We start from the raw sequence: 20,048 nt of genomic DNA on the forward strand, positions 1-20,048 counted from the left end.
TTATAGAAGTATTATCCAACTTTTTTCAATCATGTTAACGGAAAAGGAAGCTGTAAAGGCTGCTACGTCAAAGTTCTAAAAACGAAAAAGGACAATCATAGACCTCTGTATACCTCGGTAGTCCCATAGACCTATGTCCCATAGACCTCGGTATACAGAGGTCTATGGGACAACAGTTTAAATCGGTGTTACTACGATCCACCAATGGGCATACCATCCCGCCGAAAAATGGGAGCCCGGTTGCAGTCTGCGGTCTGTCGGGCGGGACGATGGCAGGTCCAGTGGCAGCGGAGGAGCCACTCGGCTACCGGGACCGGTCAGTTGGTGTCCAGCGGTGTCCGGGGGCAGAGCCGACCGCTCCGGAGCTGGGGCGGCGCTTGGATTGGCCTCAGAGGCTATCAGCGCGGTGTCCTGCGAACTGCGGCGGCACCTCCAACGACCGCCGAGGAGCCCGGCTGGACCGGCGAGGTACTCCCATCTTCCTCCGGAAGTAGACGACCCGACCTACCAGTGCTGATATAACGGCGAGAGAGACAGCCATGGAGCTGACCGCTGCGGCAGCCCTGCTCACTGGTAATTATGACTGGCAACTGCTTCGATTTGAATACTGACACATGTACTTACTGGCACTCATGGTGTGTGTCTCTTCTAGCTCTACACGTGCTTCAGACTCACAAGGAATTGTGTCACATATTGCACCCAGTACAACAAATGACAGCTGCTCTTATTGCCTTCCGATCAAACTCTCAGCGACCTTCCGTCCGATGACTCACTGAACTCGCAAGAAACTTCATAATCTACCGGTCCTTTGCACTTTATGACCTTCCAGGCCAGAGGAATCCCAGACTAAGCGGTAAATTATCTCTAGTCGAACACTCTGCACTCAATCAACTCTGTAAATAACCACGCAAAAAGTTATTACCGATCACTTCATAAAACTTAAGTCGAACATATAATAAAACCTGCTACACGAGCACTCAAGTGAACATATGCCCGAACCCACAACCAATGAGCTCTGAAAAAAAATGAATAGCTAACCGACTACTCAACAAACTTCTTAACCGGGCCTACCAAATGGACTCTGGCCGAGCATTACATTGTAGCTCTCTAGCTTACTCATACTCCTTGCATTCAATAAATCTGAAGTGCACACTCAATAAAACTTCCGAACGAAAACTAGATGAATTTCCTTACTGAACACTCCACAATTCTGACAGAACACTCAATAAACTATGACCGAGCAGTCAATGAGCTCTGCTGACCGAGCACTCAATTAACTCTCTAACCGAGCATTACGAGTAAGTGACCTTCCGGCTCAGTGACCCTGCAGTCCGTCCGTGCACTCTCGCTCTCTACCAGCTCCGGATCAGCTGTGTTACCCGGCATCCGGGCCGGAGCCGGATTGAGGAGTTCGTTCACAAACGAGCTCAGCAGCCAACCGAGCTGTGACCGGGCCGGGTGAGCTGCAGGTTTCTGGGTTAAGTCCAACCGGGACTGAGCAGAGACGGAGTCTGTCCGTGACCTTGTGCGGGACTCGGATCAAAGAACGCTGCAGAAGCAGAACCAGTCCAAAGGTCAACTGGCAATAGCTGAGTAGGTACGGAAAGAAAACGACAGAAAGAAAACCCAACGAATTAACTATCTGAATGACCAGCTTCACCAACAAAATAATGCACGGTAATTCGTCCACAGAGCACACAAATTATCCATGGAAAAAAATATGCTCATAGTTTGACGATTAACTTCTAAACGGTGCCTTGTTTACCCAACACTGGCGGTTGATCAGGTTTGATCAGGCTGCTCTTTACGGTTTATTGCAATGAGTCATTCGTTACATAAGTAAATCACACTGTTCTTTTACTGGGCGATATTTGGCCTCCTGTCTGGCGGCTAAATATTTCCGAACGGTATATCGGCTATCGTATCCAGTTGATCAGACTATAAGCGGTGTTGTGGTAAACGGTTCATTGGTCTCTCATTAGATGTTGCTGTTATGTTGCTGATGATTTCGCACGATATCGCTGGCCTCATAAAAGCTTTAACCAATTTTACAAATATACTCACGACTCGTGAGTAAATATTCGCGTTCCGTGCAGATCATTTCGTTATTTAAAAGCTTCGAGCAACTCATAAAGTGCACTGGTTCACAACAAAACTTTGCATCAAACTGGCTAAACGAATTGTGCGGAACATCGGAGCCGTCTTATCGGTAACTTTAGGATCATTCATATGTTGTTTCAGGTGCTAATTGGAAGTTTTCGCTATATTGTTTCTGTGGCGGTTCTGGTCTGGCCTGGTACGGGTCGACCTGTCACACCGAATATGTTTCAAAAGGAATGCTTATGACATTGCCAAATTTTCACACATTATCAATGACATCAAATAGTGAAAACTGAATGCGCGTTCATAGGGCGCATTATCTCTGAGTCTGTCTCCATACCACCAGTCCACCAATTCGCCCATCCGCTTGGCCCGACCTCCAAAAGCTGACCTGTCGCATGTCTCCGACAGTGCTGGCGGTCTTCCGCACCCCGGCCGTGCTGGGTCTCAGAGACCAGTTCCAGTTCCAGCTGCGAGGTAACTTCGTGGTCGACACCGACTTCTTCGTCAGGGGTCAGCTGGAGCCGGGAGAGACGCTGGAGCAGTTCATCAAGTAAGTGGAGTGGGGGACCGACTTTGGAGAGCCTCCTTAGCGCAAATATTCAGCTAAGAATTTTAGAGATACGGTATCTGTTAAGCACATCAACGCTTTACGTCGCTTTGAGAGACATTATTTAATCATTTGTTCACTCAAAAATATGCCTAGGAGGACTTTATCAAATACCGACCACCAATTTGTAAGGCGATCATGTAGTCGGTCATATCCCTTCATACAGCTGGTCAAACTAATCCAGCAAATTTTTGCTCATTTTAAACACTGTCATTGAGGCTGGATGAGATGAAAAGTTACCTGGGTGTTTATTTTTTTACAACCCAACATCACTAATCGGCGGCTTCCAGACAAGCTAACACGACTAAAGCAAGCCGACGTGTCCTGTAACGGTGCACAAACACTGCTGCAACGCTTACCGCGAGATTTCGGGAGTGGACCAGCACCTCGAATCTTTCCTCATATTCAATCATAACAGCTCATGCCTCAGTCAGCTTGTTCAAAACAACTAAACAACTTAAATCGCTACATCCGTCAATCGTACCTCATGCTATGATCGGTTAAAAATCGCCAGCAACTCGCGATCGAACACACTTTGCGGTCCCGAGAAGGTGTTAAGCTCACCGTACTACCTCCCATTTACGGTGTTCGCGGCTTCCATTGGCAGGCGTTACAGAAAGGAGCAGGGACTGCAGGGCGCCTGGATCCGCCTGGACGGGTCGGCAATCGAGAGTCCCACCCTGGTGACCTCCAGCGAGCCGCTGGGACTGGCGGCTGGAGCCCGAGAGGTCCTCCAACAGGTGGAGGAGACGTTCAGGTGAGAACAGGTGGATGTTTTTAGATAAGGTAAGGTGGGTACCTTCAGGCAAGGTGAGGGACGGGTAAAAGGAAAATTAACATGGACGCGGTAGATGAAAACTGGGCATTCATGGCGCTAAGCTGTCCAATGACAGCTGGTGCGTTGGTGAGCAGAGATAGCAAGCAAAGTCACAGAGATGGAGTGAGCGAGTAGTGGGATTGAAAGAAAGGTATGCTGAGATGACTCGAGGCCTAATTAGACGCAATAAGTCGGATTGAAACGTACGTAACTACCTATCTTACCACAACCTTCACCCGTCAGGCGTTTGGGCTGGAATAGAGAGGTGTTATTACGCTGCCGCCCTGCCAGCTACCTGAGAGGATACTCCAGCTCGGCCTTCGCCCGAATCTGGGGATAACATGGCCCGGTGTCGCCAAAAATGCAGGTGTCGCATACTGTGTCAACACCGCCACTTATTGTGAGCCCGACTATGGCCATAATGGCGTGAAGGAATAGCCTAAAACGAGTCAGCGGGAATGAATTCATGGTACGCAGCTGCAGATTAAAAAACATTCCCAGTATAGCATCACGCATGGTATTTATGGGTAAGTCAGATTCCCCTTGCACTGCCTTGGTGTTCATTTAGATGCAGCCAGCAGTTGTGCATTACCTTGGACGTGGATTTTTAACTTAACACTACCGAACCCATCAGCCATCCAAAAGATTCAGCCCGACACAGCTCCTAGTAATCACGTAGAGAACTCGTGCATGAGCTGTAAGGTATGATGTCATACCGTTTCCACCATTTAAAATTTGGGTGTGATGTTTTCATGTTAATTTATGTGCATCATTATAACTATAAAGATGCACCCACAGGCCACAGTGTAACAACACCACCCTCTATCCCAGCCCAATAAGCTGAGCTATGTCGCCGGTTCCCGTTTCAGCTGCGAGGGCCTACCGTACGGCTACTACACGGATATCAGTAACGACTGCCGCGTGTATCACGTGTGTCAGCCCGTGGCCGTGCCCTCCGCCGTACGACGCGCCTCCGTCATCAGGTGAGGTCAACAGAGGTCAGAGGTCACCAGAGGTCATGTGAGGTCACCAGAGATCATAGACGTGCCCTCCGCCGTGCGCCGCGCCTCCGTCATCAGGTGAGGTCAACAGAGGTCAGAGGTCGCTAGAGGCCAACGGAGGTCATAGCCGTGCCCTCCGCCGCACCTCCGTCATCAGGTGAGGTCAACAGAGGTCAGAGGTCGCCGGAGGTCATAACCAGTAGTCGTGCCCTCCGCCGTACGCAGAGCGTCCGTCATCAGGTGAGGTCAACGGAGGTCAGAATCACCAGAGGTCAGAGGTCAACATAGGTCAGAGGTCAGTGCAGATCAGATGTCATACTAGCCGGAATAAAGTGAGGATGACAAAAGTCAGAGGTTATAGCCGCGATAAAATGAGGTCGCTAAGGCCAGGTAATAACCGTAATACGGTAAGATAAACGGGGGTTCAAGCCAGGTCACGTGATCTGGTCACTGGCGGTCGCAGGGGGGGGGGGCACGGGGGCCATGGCCCCCCTTTGGTGCTGAAAGGTGGGGCCATACTATCTTTTGGCCCCACCTTTCAGATCGAACAAAAGTCCTAGAAAAGCTTTTCGTATGTTTCATTTTCTTTCTTGCGCCATCAAAGGACGTAAATTTCACTCATGAGTGGGCTCATGTTTCGCATTCTGTCAATTTGGCGGTCAGGCGGTCAGCGTCGCTGGCACCGGTTCACGAGTATGGCCGGATCTTATATGGAATATCAGCGTGGGTTTACTTGAGGCTCTCGTAGGCCCAGCATTCAGCAATGGCTGGCATGAGACCCTCTTCGGCAGTGGCGGGTGGGCCCTGCTAAAGGAGATTGGCTCCAAGACACTAAAGTAAGACCTCATGGGTTGGTGCTGTGCACCTCAGAAGCCCGGTGGTGACGCCGTATGCCGGCTTGGTTTCTTAAGGATTAGCGTGGGACCTCCGGGCCCTGCATAGCAGGGGCGGATCCAGAAAATCTCCAAGGGAGGGGCCATTAGAAACCAGGAGGCCCCCCCATAATCCCACCTGTTGGAGGCCCCATCTTCCCACTTGTTGGCCCCCCCCCCCAAAAAAAAACTGCGTCTATTGAGCTTATCTAGCTGTTCAGGCAACATCTCAACATCTGTGCAGGCTTGGAGGCCCTCTGTGCAGGTTAGGAGGCCCTGTAAAAGTGGTCATCTCTGCGAGTATAAGAGACCTCCAAGTTATGAAAAGCTTTACCAATCTTCTAACAAAGAAGTCTTCTCAGCTAGTCTTCTAAGAAATAACTAAGTGGGTAGGTTAAAAAAAAACTCATCGGATTTCGGCCACTTTATTTTCAGGAGGCCCCCTTTTCAGCTTTTTAACTTTTTAACTTTTTATTTTATTTTTGAAAAAAAATCGGCCAAGGGGGGGGGGCCATGGCCCCCATGGCCCCCCCCCCTTGTATCCGCGCCTGCTGCATAGAGTTTGCATGAGCTAGTATGTAATCTCAGAGGCATGTGTGTAATGTGTACACAGTGGCGGTCGCGGGGGCGGGGGGGGGGGGCATCAGGGCCATGCCCCCAAAGGTCAATAAAGGGGGCCATCATATCATTTGCCCCCCCCCCCCTCAAACAGCCAATGGGCCCCCATATAGGTGTATGGGGCCCTGGCAATTATTCGATCGTCACGAGGCTAAAAAAAAACCCACGCCCAGCTATTAATATAGCTCCCACACCGGTCTTTGAACGTCCTACACTGACCTCTGAGGGAACTTCAGTGGCGGTCAAGCGCCCACGTTGACCGCTAAGAGCCTACATCAACCTCTGAGGCCCCACATCTGGCCTATGAGGGCCCCTAACCGGCCTCAGGGGTCCCAACCGGCGTCTGAGGGTCTCACACCGGTCTCTGGTGGCCTTATTTCTGTCTCTGGTGTCCCAAGACGAACCTTTAGGTGCCAATAAGGGCCCCGCACTGGCTGCTGAAGACCCGATGCCGGCCTCTAAGGGTCTGCATTGGCCTCTGAGGAGGGCCCATCTTGGCCTTTGAGGGCCCTCTGCTGACCTCTGGGGTCCAACGACGGCTCATGCCGGTCTTTTAGGGCCCCACGCTGACCTCTGACGGCCCATGCTGGCCTGTAATGAGTAAGGACCCACATTAGCCTCTGAGAGCCCAACTCGGTCTCTGATGGTCTCAAACTACTGGCCTTTGTAGTTTGCAGGCCCTGTACTGGTCTCTGAGGGCCCTAAATTAGCCTCTGAGAGCCCAACTCGGTCTCTGATGGTCTCAAACTACTGGCCTTTGTAGTTTGCAGGCCCTGTACTGGTCTCTGAGGGCCCTAAACTGGCCTCTACATGAAAACATACATGGGTGGGTTTCTGAAGATCAGAGGGCTCACGCAGTCTCCGGCACAGCCTTACGTTGGTCCTGATCGAGATTGCTTTACGTCCTGATGGTCCCGCGCTGATTCCCTCAATTTCGAGGTCGGGACCCCATGAGCCGGTGTGGGTCCTGGGGCTGGCAGAGACTGATGAAGTCCTTAGGGCTCAGGGCCAGTCTTTTTAGCAGTAGGACTAGGCAGGTTGAGTGAGCCCCAACAGAGCCGTTGCGAAGCCCCGCAGGAGTCGCGCGCGGCCCTCAGATGCCAATTCTGAAAGCTCGGAACCTGTGGGGGTCTCCAGAGGCCGGTGTACCTACTCTCTCCCGCCGCCACACAACTAGGTACCTATATGGGTAAATGTCATAAGTCTAAAAATGCTCTCTGGGTTTCACATGCTTGTTCAATGTTCAAAGCAAGAGGTATCTGTACTTTTTAGCAAGATGTATCTGTACTTTTCCGAATTGTTTTATAGTGGTAAGGTCATGAATCCGCGTGCCTGACCTTCCAGTATACCTATGCTACACCGATCCGTCGTCATGGACGGTGCAGCGGCCCGACCGGTGGGCACACCGTGAGACGGTAAATGGAACTGGTGATTTTGCCTTAAATTGAGCTCAAAGATTTCACGCAAGAATGAGATGGATGAAGCATAAGTAATGCCAACTGTGCGGCGCCTCGTGGACGTAAAAAATTAGCCGATCACCCCCCCCCCCCCCCGGTGACGGATAAATGTTATGTCCCGCGAGTGTGACTTTGGCCCCCCCTTTTGCTAGCGGCTGCGACCGCCAGTGGATCTGGTGAGGTCACCAGAGGTCAGGTCAGATGCTACTTTGGGCAGCAGCCAGCAAGATACCTACTGGATGCAAGGAAGATGGGATGTGTCGCCAGTGTGAATGTGAAAGACGGCTCCCAATAGTGACCGCTGTAGTAGACCTAGCGCCGTAGCGGCCATTGACCGTCCCTTGGCCGGGCGGCCAACCGCAACGATCAACAACAGCATAGACTGTTTGCAAAGATGCTACATCAACATACCATGCACCCAACACATGCACCACACATTGTCTCCGTTCATCAAACATGTGCCGAGATGTGCCGTTCAAAATTCAAATCATGCCGTTCAAATCATAATTTATATCATTACGTAATATGTAAGTTACGACTTTTCGTTGGCGAAATCCAGTTTATTATAAAACAGGTTAGGTAAAATAATAATAAAAAAGGAAAAATATCGGTAGACGAGGAAGCACAATTGCGGACTCAAAAAGGGCAAGCCTGTCAACACACCAACACTGACAGCTCGGTGACATCTCGGCACATGTTATGTTTGGCTCCTAGGGGTACGTCACCATCATGAGGCCGAGGCGTCCTCCGTCCTCTCTCCTTGTCCTGGTTCAGCGTTGACCTCCGTCCTCTGGTCAGTGGTCAGTGAGAACCACGGGTGAGAACAGAGGTCTCGGCCGGGCCTGACGTCTAGCGGGTCAGCTTCGACACTCGCTGGCGGGCCGAGACGGCGGGGGCTTTCGCGTCACCCATGTAAGCCCGCCAGGCGCCAGCATCCACATTCGCTAACGCAAGCTCATGAGCTGAATGTGCTTGTCGGGTCGGTTCGCCGAAAAATATCAAGCACGACGCGCAAAAATTCACACTGTATACGATCACGTTCTCACGCTTTTATCGCACACTCCAAAACGGTGGCACCGTGAGTTCTATCACTGTCACTACCTGCGTCCTGCCTCGTTATTCGTTCACTTCCGCCAAAAACAGTAGGTAGAGTCCCGCTAACACACGACGCAATCACATCGTCCACAACACAGCCATTCTCGCCGCAGGCTAGCACGTGACTGACTGCCTCACGGTTTCGACGGTTTCCGCGCGCATTTCCCCGCCGCTCTGCAATTTGGGAGCGCCGCGCCTGCGTGTCTGCTGAACGCTGATTGGTCGAGACGGTGACGAGAAGCTTCGCCCGACCGCCCGGAGACAGGGATGGGGCGGGGGAGGGGGGCAGAGGGTGGGAAATGCGAGTCGCACGGACAGAAAGAGCGGGGGATGAGACGGCCGGCCGCCGATGGGGACGGGAGACGGGAGGCGGGCTTCAGAGTTCAGACGGTCCGTCGGCAATCGGCATTAGCCAAGGTCAAGGAAGATGTGGGCTGGGCTGGGCTGTTTAGAGGGAGGGACGGTCGTAACTCGTAATTATAAGATGCAAACTATTTGATGAGCAAATAAGTTCACCAGCCACCACCGTTTGCCAAAATGGTCAGACCCAATGGTGATTTACGGTACTTGCAATGATTCAGCAACGGATAACGCTCTGGGGCATTCCATCCGGCTGACTTTCTCTGATTTTGCGAAAGAATTACAGAACTACCTTTTCATATGGCCCATGGGTGGGTCTGAGAACTGGAAAGGCTCCTTTCTTGATTGATTGAAAAATGTTCACATACCACCATGGTTTTATCGTAAATACATAGGCACACTGCATTAAACGGTCATCGAAGTTTTCAATTAAAGACAGGCTTTGTATAGAATTTCCCACGTAAACGGCACGCCTAAGAGCTTTTCAGCTAGATTTTCACACAGATAGACGTACATTCGAACCACCGGCCCATCAAATGTGTTGTGTGACGTGCCAAGTCCTTCATGCCATACAATAATCGATCGACATCAAACATACACAACTGTCAAATCAAGTGCCCATCCAATGCCCCTGAAAGCGGGACCACTGCAACTTTACCGTGTCCCGGTGCCCCGATCAACCCCGATCTCGACATTTGTGACGCATTTCTGATCTTCATCTGGTAGTTCTAGCTGCTGCCTTTTCTCGTTATCGACCCTGACCCCGCCCACTCCCGTGTTCTCAGGGTAACTCTGGCGGCCAGCTTCTTCTGCAACGTGGGTCAGGTGTTTGACCAGCGCCTGCTGACCTGCGTGACCCGTACCCCCGAGTTCGACTGCGCCACCCAGGGCTACCTCTACGCCGCCAGCAACTCGCAGTTCTTCCGCGACGTCAACTTCAACATGGCACCCGCCGCTGCCGACGACAACGAACGGAGAGATGGCGAAGCTGAAGATGCTGCCAGAGAACGTGATGATAAGAACACGGCTATCCTGGCCGAGCAGCTGTTCAGCGTTCATAACGGCCAGCTGGAGACGTTTGGTCAGAGTTTCGACAGGCCCGGGACGGGGAAGGGGGAGGAGGAGGAGGAGGTGCAGTACGTGGATCTGATCAGACGATCGATGGGTGAACATGCTACTCAGGTCACAGCGGTGAAGGTTGTGGTGGGTGCGGGCGATGGGGATGGGGGACAGATTCGGGCGTGACCATGACCTGACTGTGTGTATTGACCATCGTTAATGCGTGTAAAATGGAAGCTATCTGAACTTGTTTGTGAAATCGTGGCTACTATTTTATTTGTCTGCTCACAAAATGAAACGGCATTAGACAAAATCTGGTAGACCATCATGCAGCCAACGCTTAACGATGCCGTCTCTCAGTGACTGATGTCCATTGTCCATGTATCACCACCCATTTTCACTGCCACCAACCGCCATCGACATTATGATGATGATGATGATGATGATGATGATGATGATGATGATGATGATGATGATGATGATGATGATGATGATGATGATGATGACGACGATGACGAAAAGGAAATGCATAAATAAAAGAAAAAAACAGAAACAAACCTAGCATTAAAATAAACTTGAGCCGGTTTGTCACCGTACCCGTTCCGCATCTAAGCATCTGGGTCAGCTTATCCACCCACGTGGTCATCCAGCAACCGTATAGCAGCGGCTCACGGCTGATCCTACCGGGATCAGACGGCGCTGCAGCCGCTCCCCTAATCCCCGCTCCCTAATCCACACGGCTAAGCACCTTGCCACCACCGTCAGAGAGCCAAAGCTGCCGTCGGGACCAGGTGACAATCGCAGCGGCGCGGCAGTGGGCGGCATTTTTTTTTGGGGGGGGGGGGGGAGTTGTGGGAGGATCATGGCGACCACTGCCGGCTGCCGCTCCCACCCAGCTGACGTGTGATCGGAGGGTGTGATTGGTGGATGTCCCCGAAGGTCCCCGGCGCACCCGCTAACGGTGGAGGGAGATCTGGGAGCGTGTGAACAAGCTGCAGCAGGATCACACGGAGAGAGATGAGATAATACGTGTGCGGCATTGACGCGGTAAATACGAGTATAAATACATGCGTATAGGTATTGTACTTTAGAAATATAGATACCCACTCTTGAAATAGATTATATATGTATTCATTATCCTGAGACGCCACTGCGGTAAACGTTTGTCTTAATTTAATACCAGGGCTCGGCAAGGGCGGAGCTATACTTACTACTTACTAGCAATGACAGATTTAATGACTTGACGTCCATTAGTCTGAATTAATCTGAAAAAATATTTATTTACGATTCCAGTTGGCACGGCCCCCGAAAATGGCATAAGAAATTATGTGTCTTATAGTCCGATATCGTGGAGTTATGTTAAAAAATGATTCGGCTACGGGAAACAGAGTAGCTCAGCGCCCCCAGCCAGATAAGTGAACACCAATCCGCATTCCCTCCAACAACAGTTTCGACTTTCGAGCACGTCATCCACGTCCGCCGTTTCACCGCGTGCCACACTTTCTTACACCTCACCGTGCATTGTAAGCTGCCGTTGAGAGGGGATAATCACCCGAGGGGAGGGGCGGGGAGGGGGGCGGCCGGTCAGCCGGTGTAACGGTCTCGACAAAGGCCGAGTGGTGGGTCCCACCCTGCGAGGTCGGCCGATCAGCTGGGCCGCCGGAAACGGTGGCAAGGGAAACGCCCCGCGGCCAGGGGTGCCACCCACCGCCGGCGGCAGTATAGTGGTGGCGGCGGTGTGGTGTTGTCAGTGGCGGCTGCGGCAGGAGTGAGTACTGCAGTGGTGGTGGCACTGGTAAAGGGAGAAGACGGTTAGGCGGCAGTGGATAAAGTCGCGACAGTGACGGCGCAGCAGCGTTTGTTGCATAAAACTGGCAGACGGCAGCGGCAACGGTAGATGCAACAACGACGGCAGTGACAGCGGCGACAGTGGCAACTAGCAGTGGTGGACGAAAGTGGTAGACTCCTGTTAGCAGTGGCAGAGACAACGATGTGACGGTACGAAACACGGACTGCCGGCTGGAGTGAAAGGAGCAGTGCCGCCGCGCTGGCGAGTGTGATGCGAAGTGAGTAGGAGGGCTCGTGTTGGCGACTTGAGTCGTGACCTGTCTACTGGGACGTTCCTCATAGACTATCCAGCCGGGAAGGGAGAGAAGTGCTGTTGTGTGTCGGAGAAATATGCGTGTTGATGACGAAGACTTTCCCGAGGTCAAGTTTATCTAGCAGCAACATTTCGTAAAAGAGCTCCATCCTACGATTTCGACCGTCGTCCTGGGTCTGATCAGGAGTTCCGACTACTCTGGGCCAAAACAACCACTGAAGAGGAACTGCCCCGGGCGCACCAAACTCAACCAGCCAACTATCTCTCGGAGGACATCAGAGCGCCCTCCGAGCCTCCATCCCAGCCATGTCGTCTACCACGGTGCCTCTGCCACAGACGTTCTCTGTCCAGTACCTGGGCTGTCAGCTCACCGACCACATGTGGGGGATTCGTCACACACGCGGCCCCGTCGACTCTGCAGTGGCTGCGGCGCGTGCGGCAGGCCGCCTGCCGCCCCTAAGACTCATGGTGTCAGCAGGAGGCATCAGTCTTGCAGGCGACAGCAGCGGCGGGGGGAAGACGGCGACGCCTCCAGCCTCCAGCCCTGGCCGGTTCCCCATCGAGCGAATCTCGTACGGCGTTCAGGACATGGTCCACCGCACCCTGTTCGCCACGATCGTGGTGCCGGAGCGCGCGGCACGTGGTCCGTTCGTGTGCCACGTGTTCGCCTGTCAGAGCCGTGATGAGGCTCGTCGCCTCACGTGCGCACTGGCGGCGGCGTTTGCGGCGTACAGCGAACGAGAGCCGGCCGGGAAGACGACCCGGTTTGCCGTGGATCTGCGCACTCCTGAACAGATTGAAGCCGAAATGGGAGGAAGAAGGATGGAACTGGAGTCCGAGGCCTGAGACGGCAGTCAAAAACCCATAGAGTGACGAAAAGAAAATAAAGAAGATAACGCCTGTTGCTATACCAGACGGATTAACCGTAAACGTAAGCTGCAAGACTGTTCGGGCGCCGTCTTCAACACCTGATCCTGAGCAACTGGATAGCTGCCTCTGTGATTCTGGATAATTGTTTGAAATATTGATGGTTATCAATTAACTGGACTGAGACGATGAACTAATCGTAGCATAAATGAGTGTATAATACGAGCGACATAACACTTACACAGTCTGTCCATGTGGCGTTTCTGGCTAAAATGTGAGCTCCGTTACCACCGGTTGGCCCGATTTAGTATTTGAGCACGAATGAATCGCTGTTTTCATCGGGGACTTTGATGGCCTAGCTGTAGAAACTAAACTAACTAGAACTAGAAACTAAACTAGAAACTAAATCCAGCAATTAAAACTAAGGCCAGGTCCGGAACCTACATAGGTTAGGTATGCAGCGGCAGCGCCATTAGCAGTCAGCATGGACTGGCACCGTGAAAAATAAAACACATCACAATCTACATAAAAACGTCATTCCCTGCCACAGGCACCAGCGTTTCTTTTCATAAGCTTACGTAGCCACTGTTTTCACTTTTCTGAATTGCACGAAGTGGAACTGTTAAAGCAAATCTATAGAGCTTCCCATCCCTTTCCAGTTGTCAACCACGTGTCGTGACTTTGGGTTACAGACCGCATGCGAAATGGATGTAATGAAGTGGAACTTCAGTCCGTGTTGAAGGGTTTTGATTTAAATGGTCCGTTGTCGTGATCGGACAGTATCTGACACAGGGTCAGGTCACGCTGGGCTCTATTACGTGATCGCCGGCCGTTTGAGTTGTTGTAGCGGTACAAGGTTTTGGGAATGCCTATCTCCGGTCTCCGGACTAGCACAGAGGAATAGTTTAGAGGTCGTTTCATCAGATATTTTATTATTGTCATTCATCACAAATTTGTTAGTCACGATTAGCGACGTCATGGTCGATATGAAAAGTCTCTGAAAACAATGCATGTACCTGCGTAATCTTCGAGCACATACCAAAGCACTACGCAAGATCTAAATGAGAGATCATATTAAAGTTAGATGTGTTTTACCCAATGCCATGAAATTGTATGGAGTCAAAAGTAAATAGATGACTCAAACACAAATGAAGAAGTGAGTAACACAAACACACAAGCGACTGTCATTGACTAGCAAGGGAAGCAGTAACAATAAAAATTTACCGTCGTTAAACACAGCTTGGTCATCATATCAAATAAAATAAATAGTTTCAGTATTAAAGAGTGGCCTGTCACATGACTTCCTTGCAGACAGTGTCTTCCTTCCTGTCGTCCTCCTTCCCCTTGCACCGTCTTCGTCCCTCCTGTCCTCATGCCGTACTGAATAACAATTAACCCCATTCGGCACTGCCAAATCCCGCAAAAGATCGTGTCCTTAAACCTTCTGCCCTTCCGGTTTCGTGCTTGACTCAGGGGTCTCTCCACACTCCAGCAGTGGTCGACGTCATATGACCCGTGTAATTACGTCGCAGAGGTGCCAGCCTCTCCTCGGCTCTACTCCGTCACCAGTGTTCAACGCCATGCGGTCTACACTCGTCGCAGCCGCAGATCGACCCATCCCGCCCCATTGCCTGACCTAAGACTAGGTGACCCGCACCCGCCGCAGCCGCAGACCTACGGCCATCCCGCCCCATTTCCTGACCTAAGACTAGGTGACCTGCGCCCGTCTCAGCGGCAGACCTACCCATCCCGCCCCTTTTCCTGACCTAAGACTAGGTGACCTGCGCCCGTCTCAGCGGCAGACCTTCCCATCCCGCCCCTTTTCCTGACCTAAGACTAGGTGACCTGCGCCCGTCGCAGCGGCGCCTGTTTCACCCGGTCGTGTTTCTCTCGCAGACGCTGCCGCAGCTCGTTCAGGTGGCGCTGCCTGTAATACGGACACAGAGTGTTAGAGTGGGAGTTGGGTTATACGTTTAATTCAAGGTACGTTTTTCGGCTACTACCTAGTCGTTTATTGTTTTCGTTCCGAATTTTCGACCTTCGCATCGAGGTCGTTGTCAAGAAACATGAAAATTCGAAAATTAGAAAATTCGAAACGGAAACAATAAACGACTAGTAGCCGAAAAACGTACCTTGAGTTGAAATGTCTAGTCGTAAAAGCTTGAAATCATATATCATAGTAAAATGTTACCTCAGGCTTATCGATGCTGGGAATGCCCTGAATGGTGATGAATCTTGCAGATGAATAAATATTGATATTAAAGGGGAATATGAAAAGCACCAGGGTCCTTCAATACAATGTTAATCGAGTCTTAACTACAGTATTATATGAGCATTGGATAAAACGAAACAGTGAAGTATTCGCACGGAAAGCACTGTCATTAGTCAGCATGATTCGCAAACTGGTAGCCGAAACGTCATTCCAGAGTTCTGTCGCTTATGATACGCTGCTGAAGCGATAACTTTACTCTGCCGGACATCCTGTTTCCAGTCAATCGACTAACCCGGGTATCATGGACAGTCGGACTCGCCTTTTGTCCATGGCCGATCCGACTCGCCGCTCCAGCGAGGCCTCCCGCTCGATGGAGAGCTGCTGGTGGAGCTCCTCCACCTGCTGCTGACCCTGCTCCACCTGCTGCTTCCTCAGCAGCAGCTTCCGCACCTTCTCCTCCTCGGCGGCCTGGAGGGGGACGCGGTGGTTACAGCGGTGGACGGGTGGATAGACAGTAGTGAGGCAATGGACAGGTCAAAAGGCGAGCAGTGGCACAACGGTGGACGGATAGAAGGGTGAGCAGTATTTCACAATGGACATGAATACTTAATATTGAATAGTCGATCGATACAACGGTAAACGCAGGAAAACTGAAAAGACTGACGGTATTGCAGTCATAGACAACAAAATTCAGCCGTTATAGGGGATCCATCACCCAGGCAGAAACGCAATGTTATAGCCAAACGACCATACAGATGGACGGTGTCCGGCACAGGACAAATGAACAGACAGACGGATACCGCCGACAGCGCCCAGCGGAGAACGTCATAGACTGTGTTGCATCATGCATGCGGTGCGGACGTAATGAAAGAAAAGGTATCATGGTAAACCTTGTACAAACTACGTGCGTATAAACATGGACGGATTCGCCAGCATTAATCGTTAACACTTCTTTGCACATTCAGCTAGTTCAAACTGGGTCACGAGTAGTGAATCAGTCATAACGAGGTACTTGATAATCAATACACCCAGCAATATGACTCTTTGCACGTGTGTATGCGTGCTACGTCCTGGCATGACACGCCCTTTCGACGACTCCCGAGCCCCGACACGGCGGCAATGAATAACTCATATTCGTCCCATTTCCACCCACACCCTTTGGAACGAGCACGCACCCCATCCGTCCCCCCCCCCCCCCAACTCGTCATGCAAAGGCGCGTGCACCCAACTCCCCTCTGCCGGCGTTCTTTGGCCAGCTGATCGGTCTCCGGCCCCATAGTGCGCCGGTTGCGTGTGACCCCTACTAACCCTGTGCCGGCGTTCTTTGGCCAGCTGATCGGTCTCCGGATCCAAAGTGCGCCAGTTGCGTGTGTCTCCCTACTAACCCTGCGCCGGCGCTGTTTGGCCAGCTGATCGGTCTCCGGCCCCCATAGTGCGTCAGTTCCGTATCCCTCACTAACCCTGCGCCGGCGCTGTTTGGCCAGCTGGTCGGTCTCCGGCTCCATAGTGCGCCGGTGCCGTGTCCTTCCCCCTCTACTAGCCCTGCGCCGTCGCTGTTTGGCCAGCTGGTCGGTCTCGGGCTCCAAGTAGTGCGCCAGTTGCGTGTGTTCCCCTACTAACCCTGCGCCGTCGCTGTTTGGCCAGCTGGTCGGTCTCGGGCTCCATAGTGCGCCGGTGTCGATGGCGACGCGCCTCCAGACGATCCAGGGTGGCCGACGGCAGTCGGGTGGCCGGGGCCGCCGACACGCACCGCGTCGATCCCGACAGCGACACCGCCGACGACGCCGAGACGATCTCGAAACTGAACGATGGGAGGGAGAGGAGCAAGGGAGGGACTGTTAGCAAGGTAAACTGTTCATGAATTATGTCCTACTGGCTACTGCCGCCAACAAAACACCTCAAAGACACGGATGAAGGAAAATCACAGTTCGCAATGCCGCTTCTCAAATAGGAAGGCGCCAATCAGACCCTCTCAAACATTCCACTTCTACCTTCTCCCAAATCCCGGTTGGGAGAGCATGTACTCTGACCTCGCCCTAAGAACCCCGCTTCTTGCCACCGGCTGAAGACTGCAGCTGCCCTCACCTGACACCACTGGAGGCCCTCTCAGCCGGTGTGGCGATGAGACCCTCCTCCCTGAGCGACTGCAGCACCTGCTGTTCCTCGCGGCGGTTCTTCTGGTAGCCGGAGAGGAGGCGGGGCACCGCGCGGCCCACCACCTCCAGCTCTGGGGAACACGAACACGACAGGGAGTGAGAGGGAGATACTAAAGCGAGTGAGAGAGTGAGTGGGTGAGGGAGTAGGTGAGTGAGTGAATGAATGAGTGAGTGAGTGAGTGAGTGAGTGAGTGAGTGAGTGAGTGAGTGAGTGAGTGAATTAATGAATGAATGAATGAATGGGTGAGTGAGTGAGTGAGTGAGTGAGTGAGTGAGCGAGCGAGTGAGTGAGTGAGTGAGTGAGTGAGTGAGTGAGTGAGTGAGTGAGTGAGTGAGTGAGCGAGTGAGCGAGCGAGCGAGCGAGTGAATAAAAACTATCATCTAGCGTCTAACTTTAACGTCATAGCGTCATGACGTTTACAGAGAGTCCCTCCAGTGTTAACTATTACATCATCAAACGCATTAAAACTGCATATTTATCTACCTCCCACATGCCTATCCCTGTTCGTTAGTCCAAACACAGTCTACCTGCAGGCCCACTTACTGCCCACCCCCTTCCGTACCGAGGTTGAGCGGAGGCACGAAGTCGCGCTCCACCTGAGCCACCCGCTCCGCCGGCGACGCCTCTGTGATCACGTGGCTGTAGGCGGCATCCAGGAGACCCAGGCCGCTGTCCTCGCGGGCGGAGGGGACTGCTGAGGCCGCCCGCAGCTCGGAGAACAGTCGGTCGGCGTCCGAGCCGTCCAGGGACTCCTGTAAGTAGCGGGAAAGATGTCGCACATTGATATAGGAAGGTGAAGAAGATGGGAGGGAAAAGAAGCTGAATTAAGTTGCAGATGAGTCGGCCTACTTAGTATTTATGTGAGACGATAGTGTAAGAGAAAGATTTCGATCATCAGCCGCATTATGTTTTGATTCCGCACTCGGCTTTCTCGTGCATGAATGGGACTTATTTGAAGATAAATTTAACACCAATCGTTTCCTACGTAATCGGTCAAACCGAACGCCCCTCCCCAATACATTTCCGGCTTTGCACTTCCAGTCTTCGAACATGTCACGAAACGACATCAGACAACAGACGATAACTATAACCAGTATAGCGCCTTTTGGGGCGACTAACGGAGCGAGCGAGGGGGTGAGTCTTGCACGTGCGAAATTTCGAGGGGGTACCTCCAACTGACTTGTGCACGGCACCCTACTGACCGGTTTCTAGCAATGTGCCAAATTTGAGCACAATCGGCCCAGCCGTTCTCGAGATCTGGGAGCGGCACCCTGCACGTGCGCACGTGCAAAATGGGTCCCAACTGACTTGTGCACGGCACCCTACTAACTGGTCCCTAACTGTGTACCAAATTTGAGCGCCATCGGTCCAGCCGTGCTCGAGATCTGTAAACGACCCCTGCACGTGCGCACGTGCAGCAGCACCCCAACTCTGGCACATGGATATGCAGTGCCTAGTGGGTGCCTACCTACATGCCAACTTTCAGCGCAATCGGCCAAGTAGTTACCGAGATATTGCAACAATTACAAAAGTGACACCTCTTCGTTTTGCACGTGGCACGTGCATAAGGGGTCACCCACATGCATCGGGAATAGTCCAATACTTGGTAGAAGGAATGAAGCTACCCTACAAAAATTACCGCATGTAAATCGGTCAAGTGGTTGCTGAGATATAAGCTTCGCAAAAGCGTCCGCACGGCCGGCCGGCCGCTCATACTCAGAAATTTCCGTTATTCTACGTAAGACTCCGCTCGCTTCGCTCGCTCCGTAATCACCATTCAACGGAACCACTGACCATTTATTTTACCTATCTCAAATTATTTCTGAGCTCCTCCCAGCCCCACTCACGCCCAGCTCGCAGTCGGGTATCTCCTCCTCCAGCGCCGCCTCATCGGTAGCGAACCGGACTCGCGCCGAGCGCGGCTGGGTTAGGTCGACGCTGGCACCGGGGGCGCGGTCGGCGGCCGGCCGGGCGGTGGTTATACGGGCGGTGGTGACACGGGCGGTGGTGACACGGGCGGTAGTGACTCGGGCGGTGGCGGCCCGGGCGGTACGGCTGCTCCCAGACCCCATCGGAGAGGCCGGGCTGCGGGAAGGGAGGGGGATGAGTTGAAATAGCGGCTATCGTCGACAGGGTTATCACGTGGTGCCACGTCGGATGTGCTCTTTTGGCGGTACATCTGTCAAATTACAAAGATCGCCAAGCGTCGTAATAGGTATTTACAGGGCATCGGGGGTTAACATTATGAAAACAGGGGAAGGGAAGCATTCTTAGAAGCATCGGAGATCGTCAGAGTTTTCAGCCACATACCTACCTACCTTCGGCTTTACGAGTGTCACACCGACTAATCGTAGCGGAAATCCATCGTCACAGACACTCCATGCTGACGTCATTTCGTCATTAATTATTGACGGTAATTAATGTGACGTCCAGGATCCACTGAATACCACGAACACAAGTGATGGCACATCGCAGTACCGACTGACATTTGGAAATGTCACCACTCACATGCTGGTAGAATCGATAACCGCGTAAAGATCCCGGTGCGTGACTAGCTGAGTGCTGACCCAGCTGACCCAGCCAATACAAAATGTCACTGGGCTCAGTTACAGACAAAACAGCATATTTTATTTATAACAACCCCTATACGTTATACAGCATTACCACGGGCACACAACGAACACTGCAGAAAGATTGCCCTAAAGCCCCGATGACAATATTT

At 52.2% G+C, this 20,048-nt stretch overlaps 3 protein-coding genes across 3 annotated transcripts; 2 read left to right on the forward strand and 1 right to left on the reverse strand.

Annotated features, from left to right (window-relative positions):
• The first annotated feature begins 309 nt into the window (after window positions 1–309).
• On the forward strand, window positions 310–10,546 carry LOC122366559. Its single transcript, XM_043338944.1, has 5 exons — window positions 310–573; window positions 2,512–2,653; window positions 3,318–3,467; window positions 4,397–4,510; window positions 9,716–10,546. Exons 1-5 carry the CDS (start codon window positions 540–542, stop codon window positions 10,173–10,175), a joined length of 900 nt encoding a protein of 299 aa, XP_043194879.1. The 5' UTR covers window positions 310–539; the 3' UTR covers window positions 10,176–10,546.
• A 1,850-nt stretch (window positions 10,547–12,396) lies between these two features.
• LOC122366570 (low density lipoprotein receptor adapter protein 1-like) lies at window positions 12,397–12,936 on the forward strand. The gene has a single exon (XM_043338968.1). The coding sequence runs from the start codon at window positions 12,397–12,399 to the stop codon at window positions 12,934–12,936; it is 540 nt and encodes a 179-aa protein (XP_043194903.1).
• A 925-nt stretch (window positions 12,937–13,861) lies between these two features.
• LOC122366560 lies at window positions 13,862–19,405 on the reverse strand. Its single transcript, XM_043338945.1, has 6 exons — window positions 19,174–19,405; window positions 17,889–18,078; window positions 17,255–17,396; window positions 16,790–16,970; window positions 15,489–15,637; window positions 13,862–14,884 (listed from the first exon to the last, which is right to left on the reverse strand). Exons 1-6 carry the CDS (start codon window positions 19,396–19,398, stop codon window positions 14,794–14,796), a joined length of 978 nt encoding a protein of 325 aa, XP_043194880.1. The 5' UTR covers window positions 19,399–19,405; the 3' UTR covers window positions 13,862–14,793.
• Window positions 19,406–20,048: the final 643 nt, after the last annotated feature.

Source organism: Amphibalanus amphitrite, unplaced genomic scaffold, assembly GCF_019059575.1.
Source record: "Amphibalanus amphitrite isolate SeventyFive unplaced genomic scaffold, NRLGWU_Aamphi_draft 000816F_arrow, whole genome shotgun sequence".
Taxonomy (NCBI): domain Eukaryota; kingdom Metazoa; phylum Arthropoda; class Thecostraca; order Balanomorpha; family Balanidae; genus Amphibalanus; species Amphibalanus amphitrite.

Coding starts and splice junctions, on each gene's coding strand:
- LOC122366559 (XM_043338944.1), top strand. CDS start 540: ATGGAGCTGACCGCTGCGGCAGCCCTGCTCACTG. Junction 574..2,511: donor TGCGGCAGCCCTGCTCACTG/GTAATTATGACT, acceptor TGTCTCCGACAG/TGCTGGCGGTCTTCCGCACC. Junction 2,654..3,317: donor ACGCTGGAGCAGTTCATCAA/GTAAGTGGAGTG, acceptor TTCCATTGGCAG/GCGTTACAGAAAGGAGCAGG.
- LOC122366570 (XM_043338968.1), top strand. CDS start 12,397: ATGTCGTCTACCACGGTGCCTCTGCCACAGACGTTCTCTGTCCAGTAC.
- LOC122366560 (XM_043338945.1), bottom strand. CDS start 19,398: ATGGGGTCTGGGAGCAGCCGTACCGCCCGGGCCGCCACCGCCCGAGTC. Junction 18,079..19,173: donor TACCCGACTGCGAGCTGGGC/GTGAGTGGGGCT, acceptor CGCTACTTACAG/GAGTCCCTGGACGGCTCGGA. Junction 14,885..15,488: donor GGATCGGCCATGGACAAAAG/GCGAGTCCGACT, acceptor TCCGTATTACAG/GCAGCGCCACCTGAACGAGC.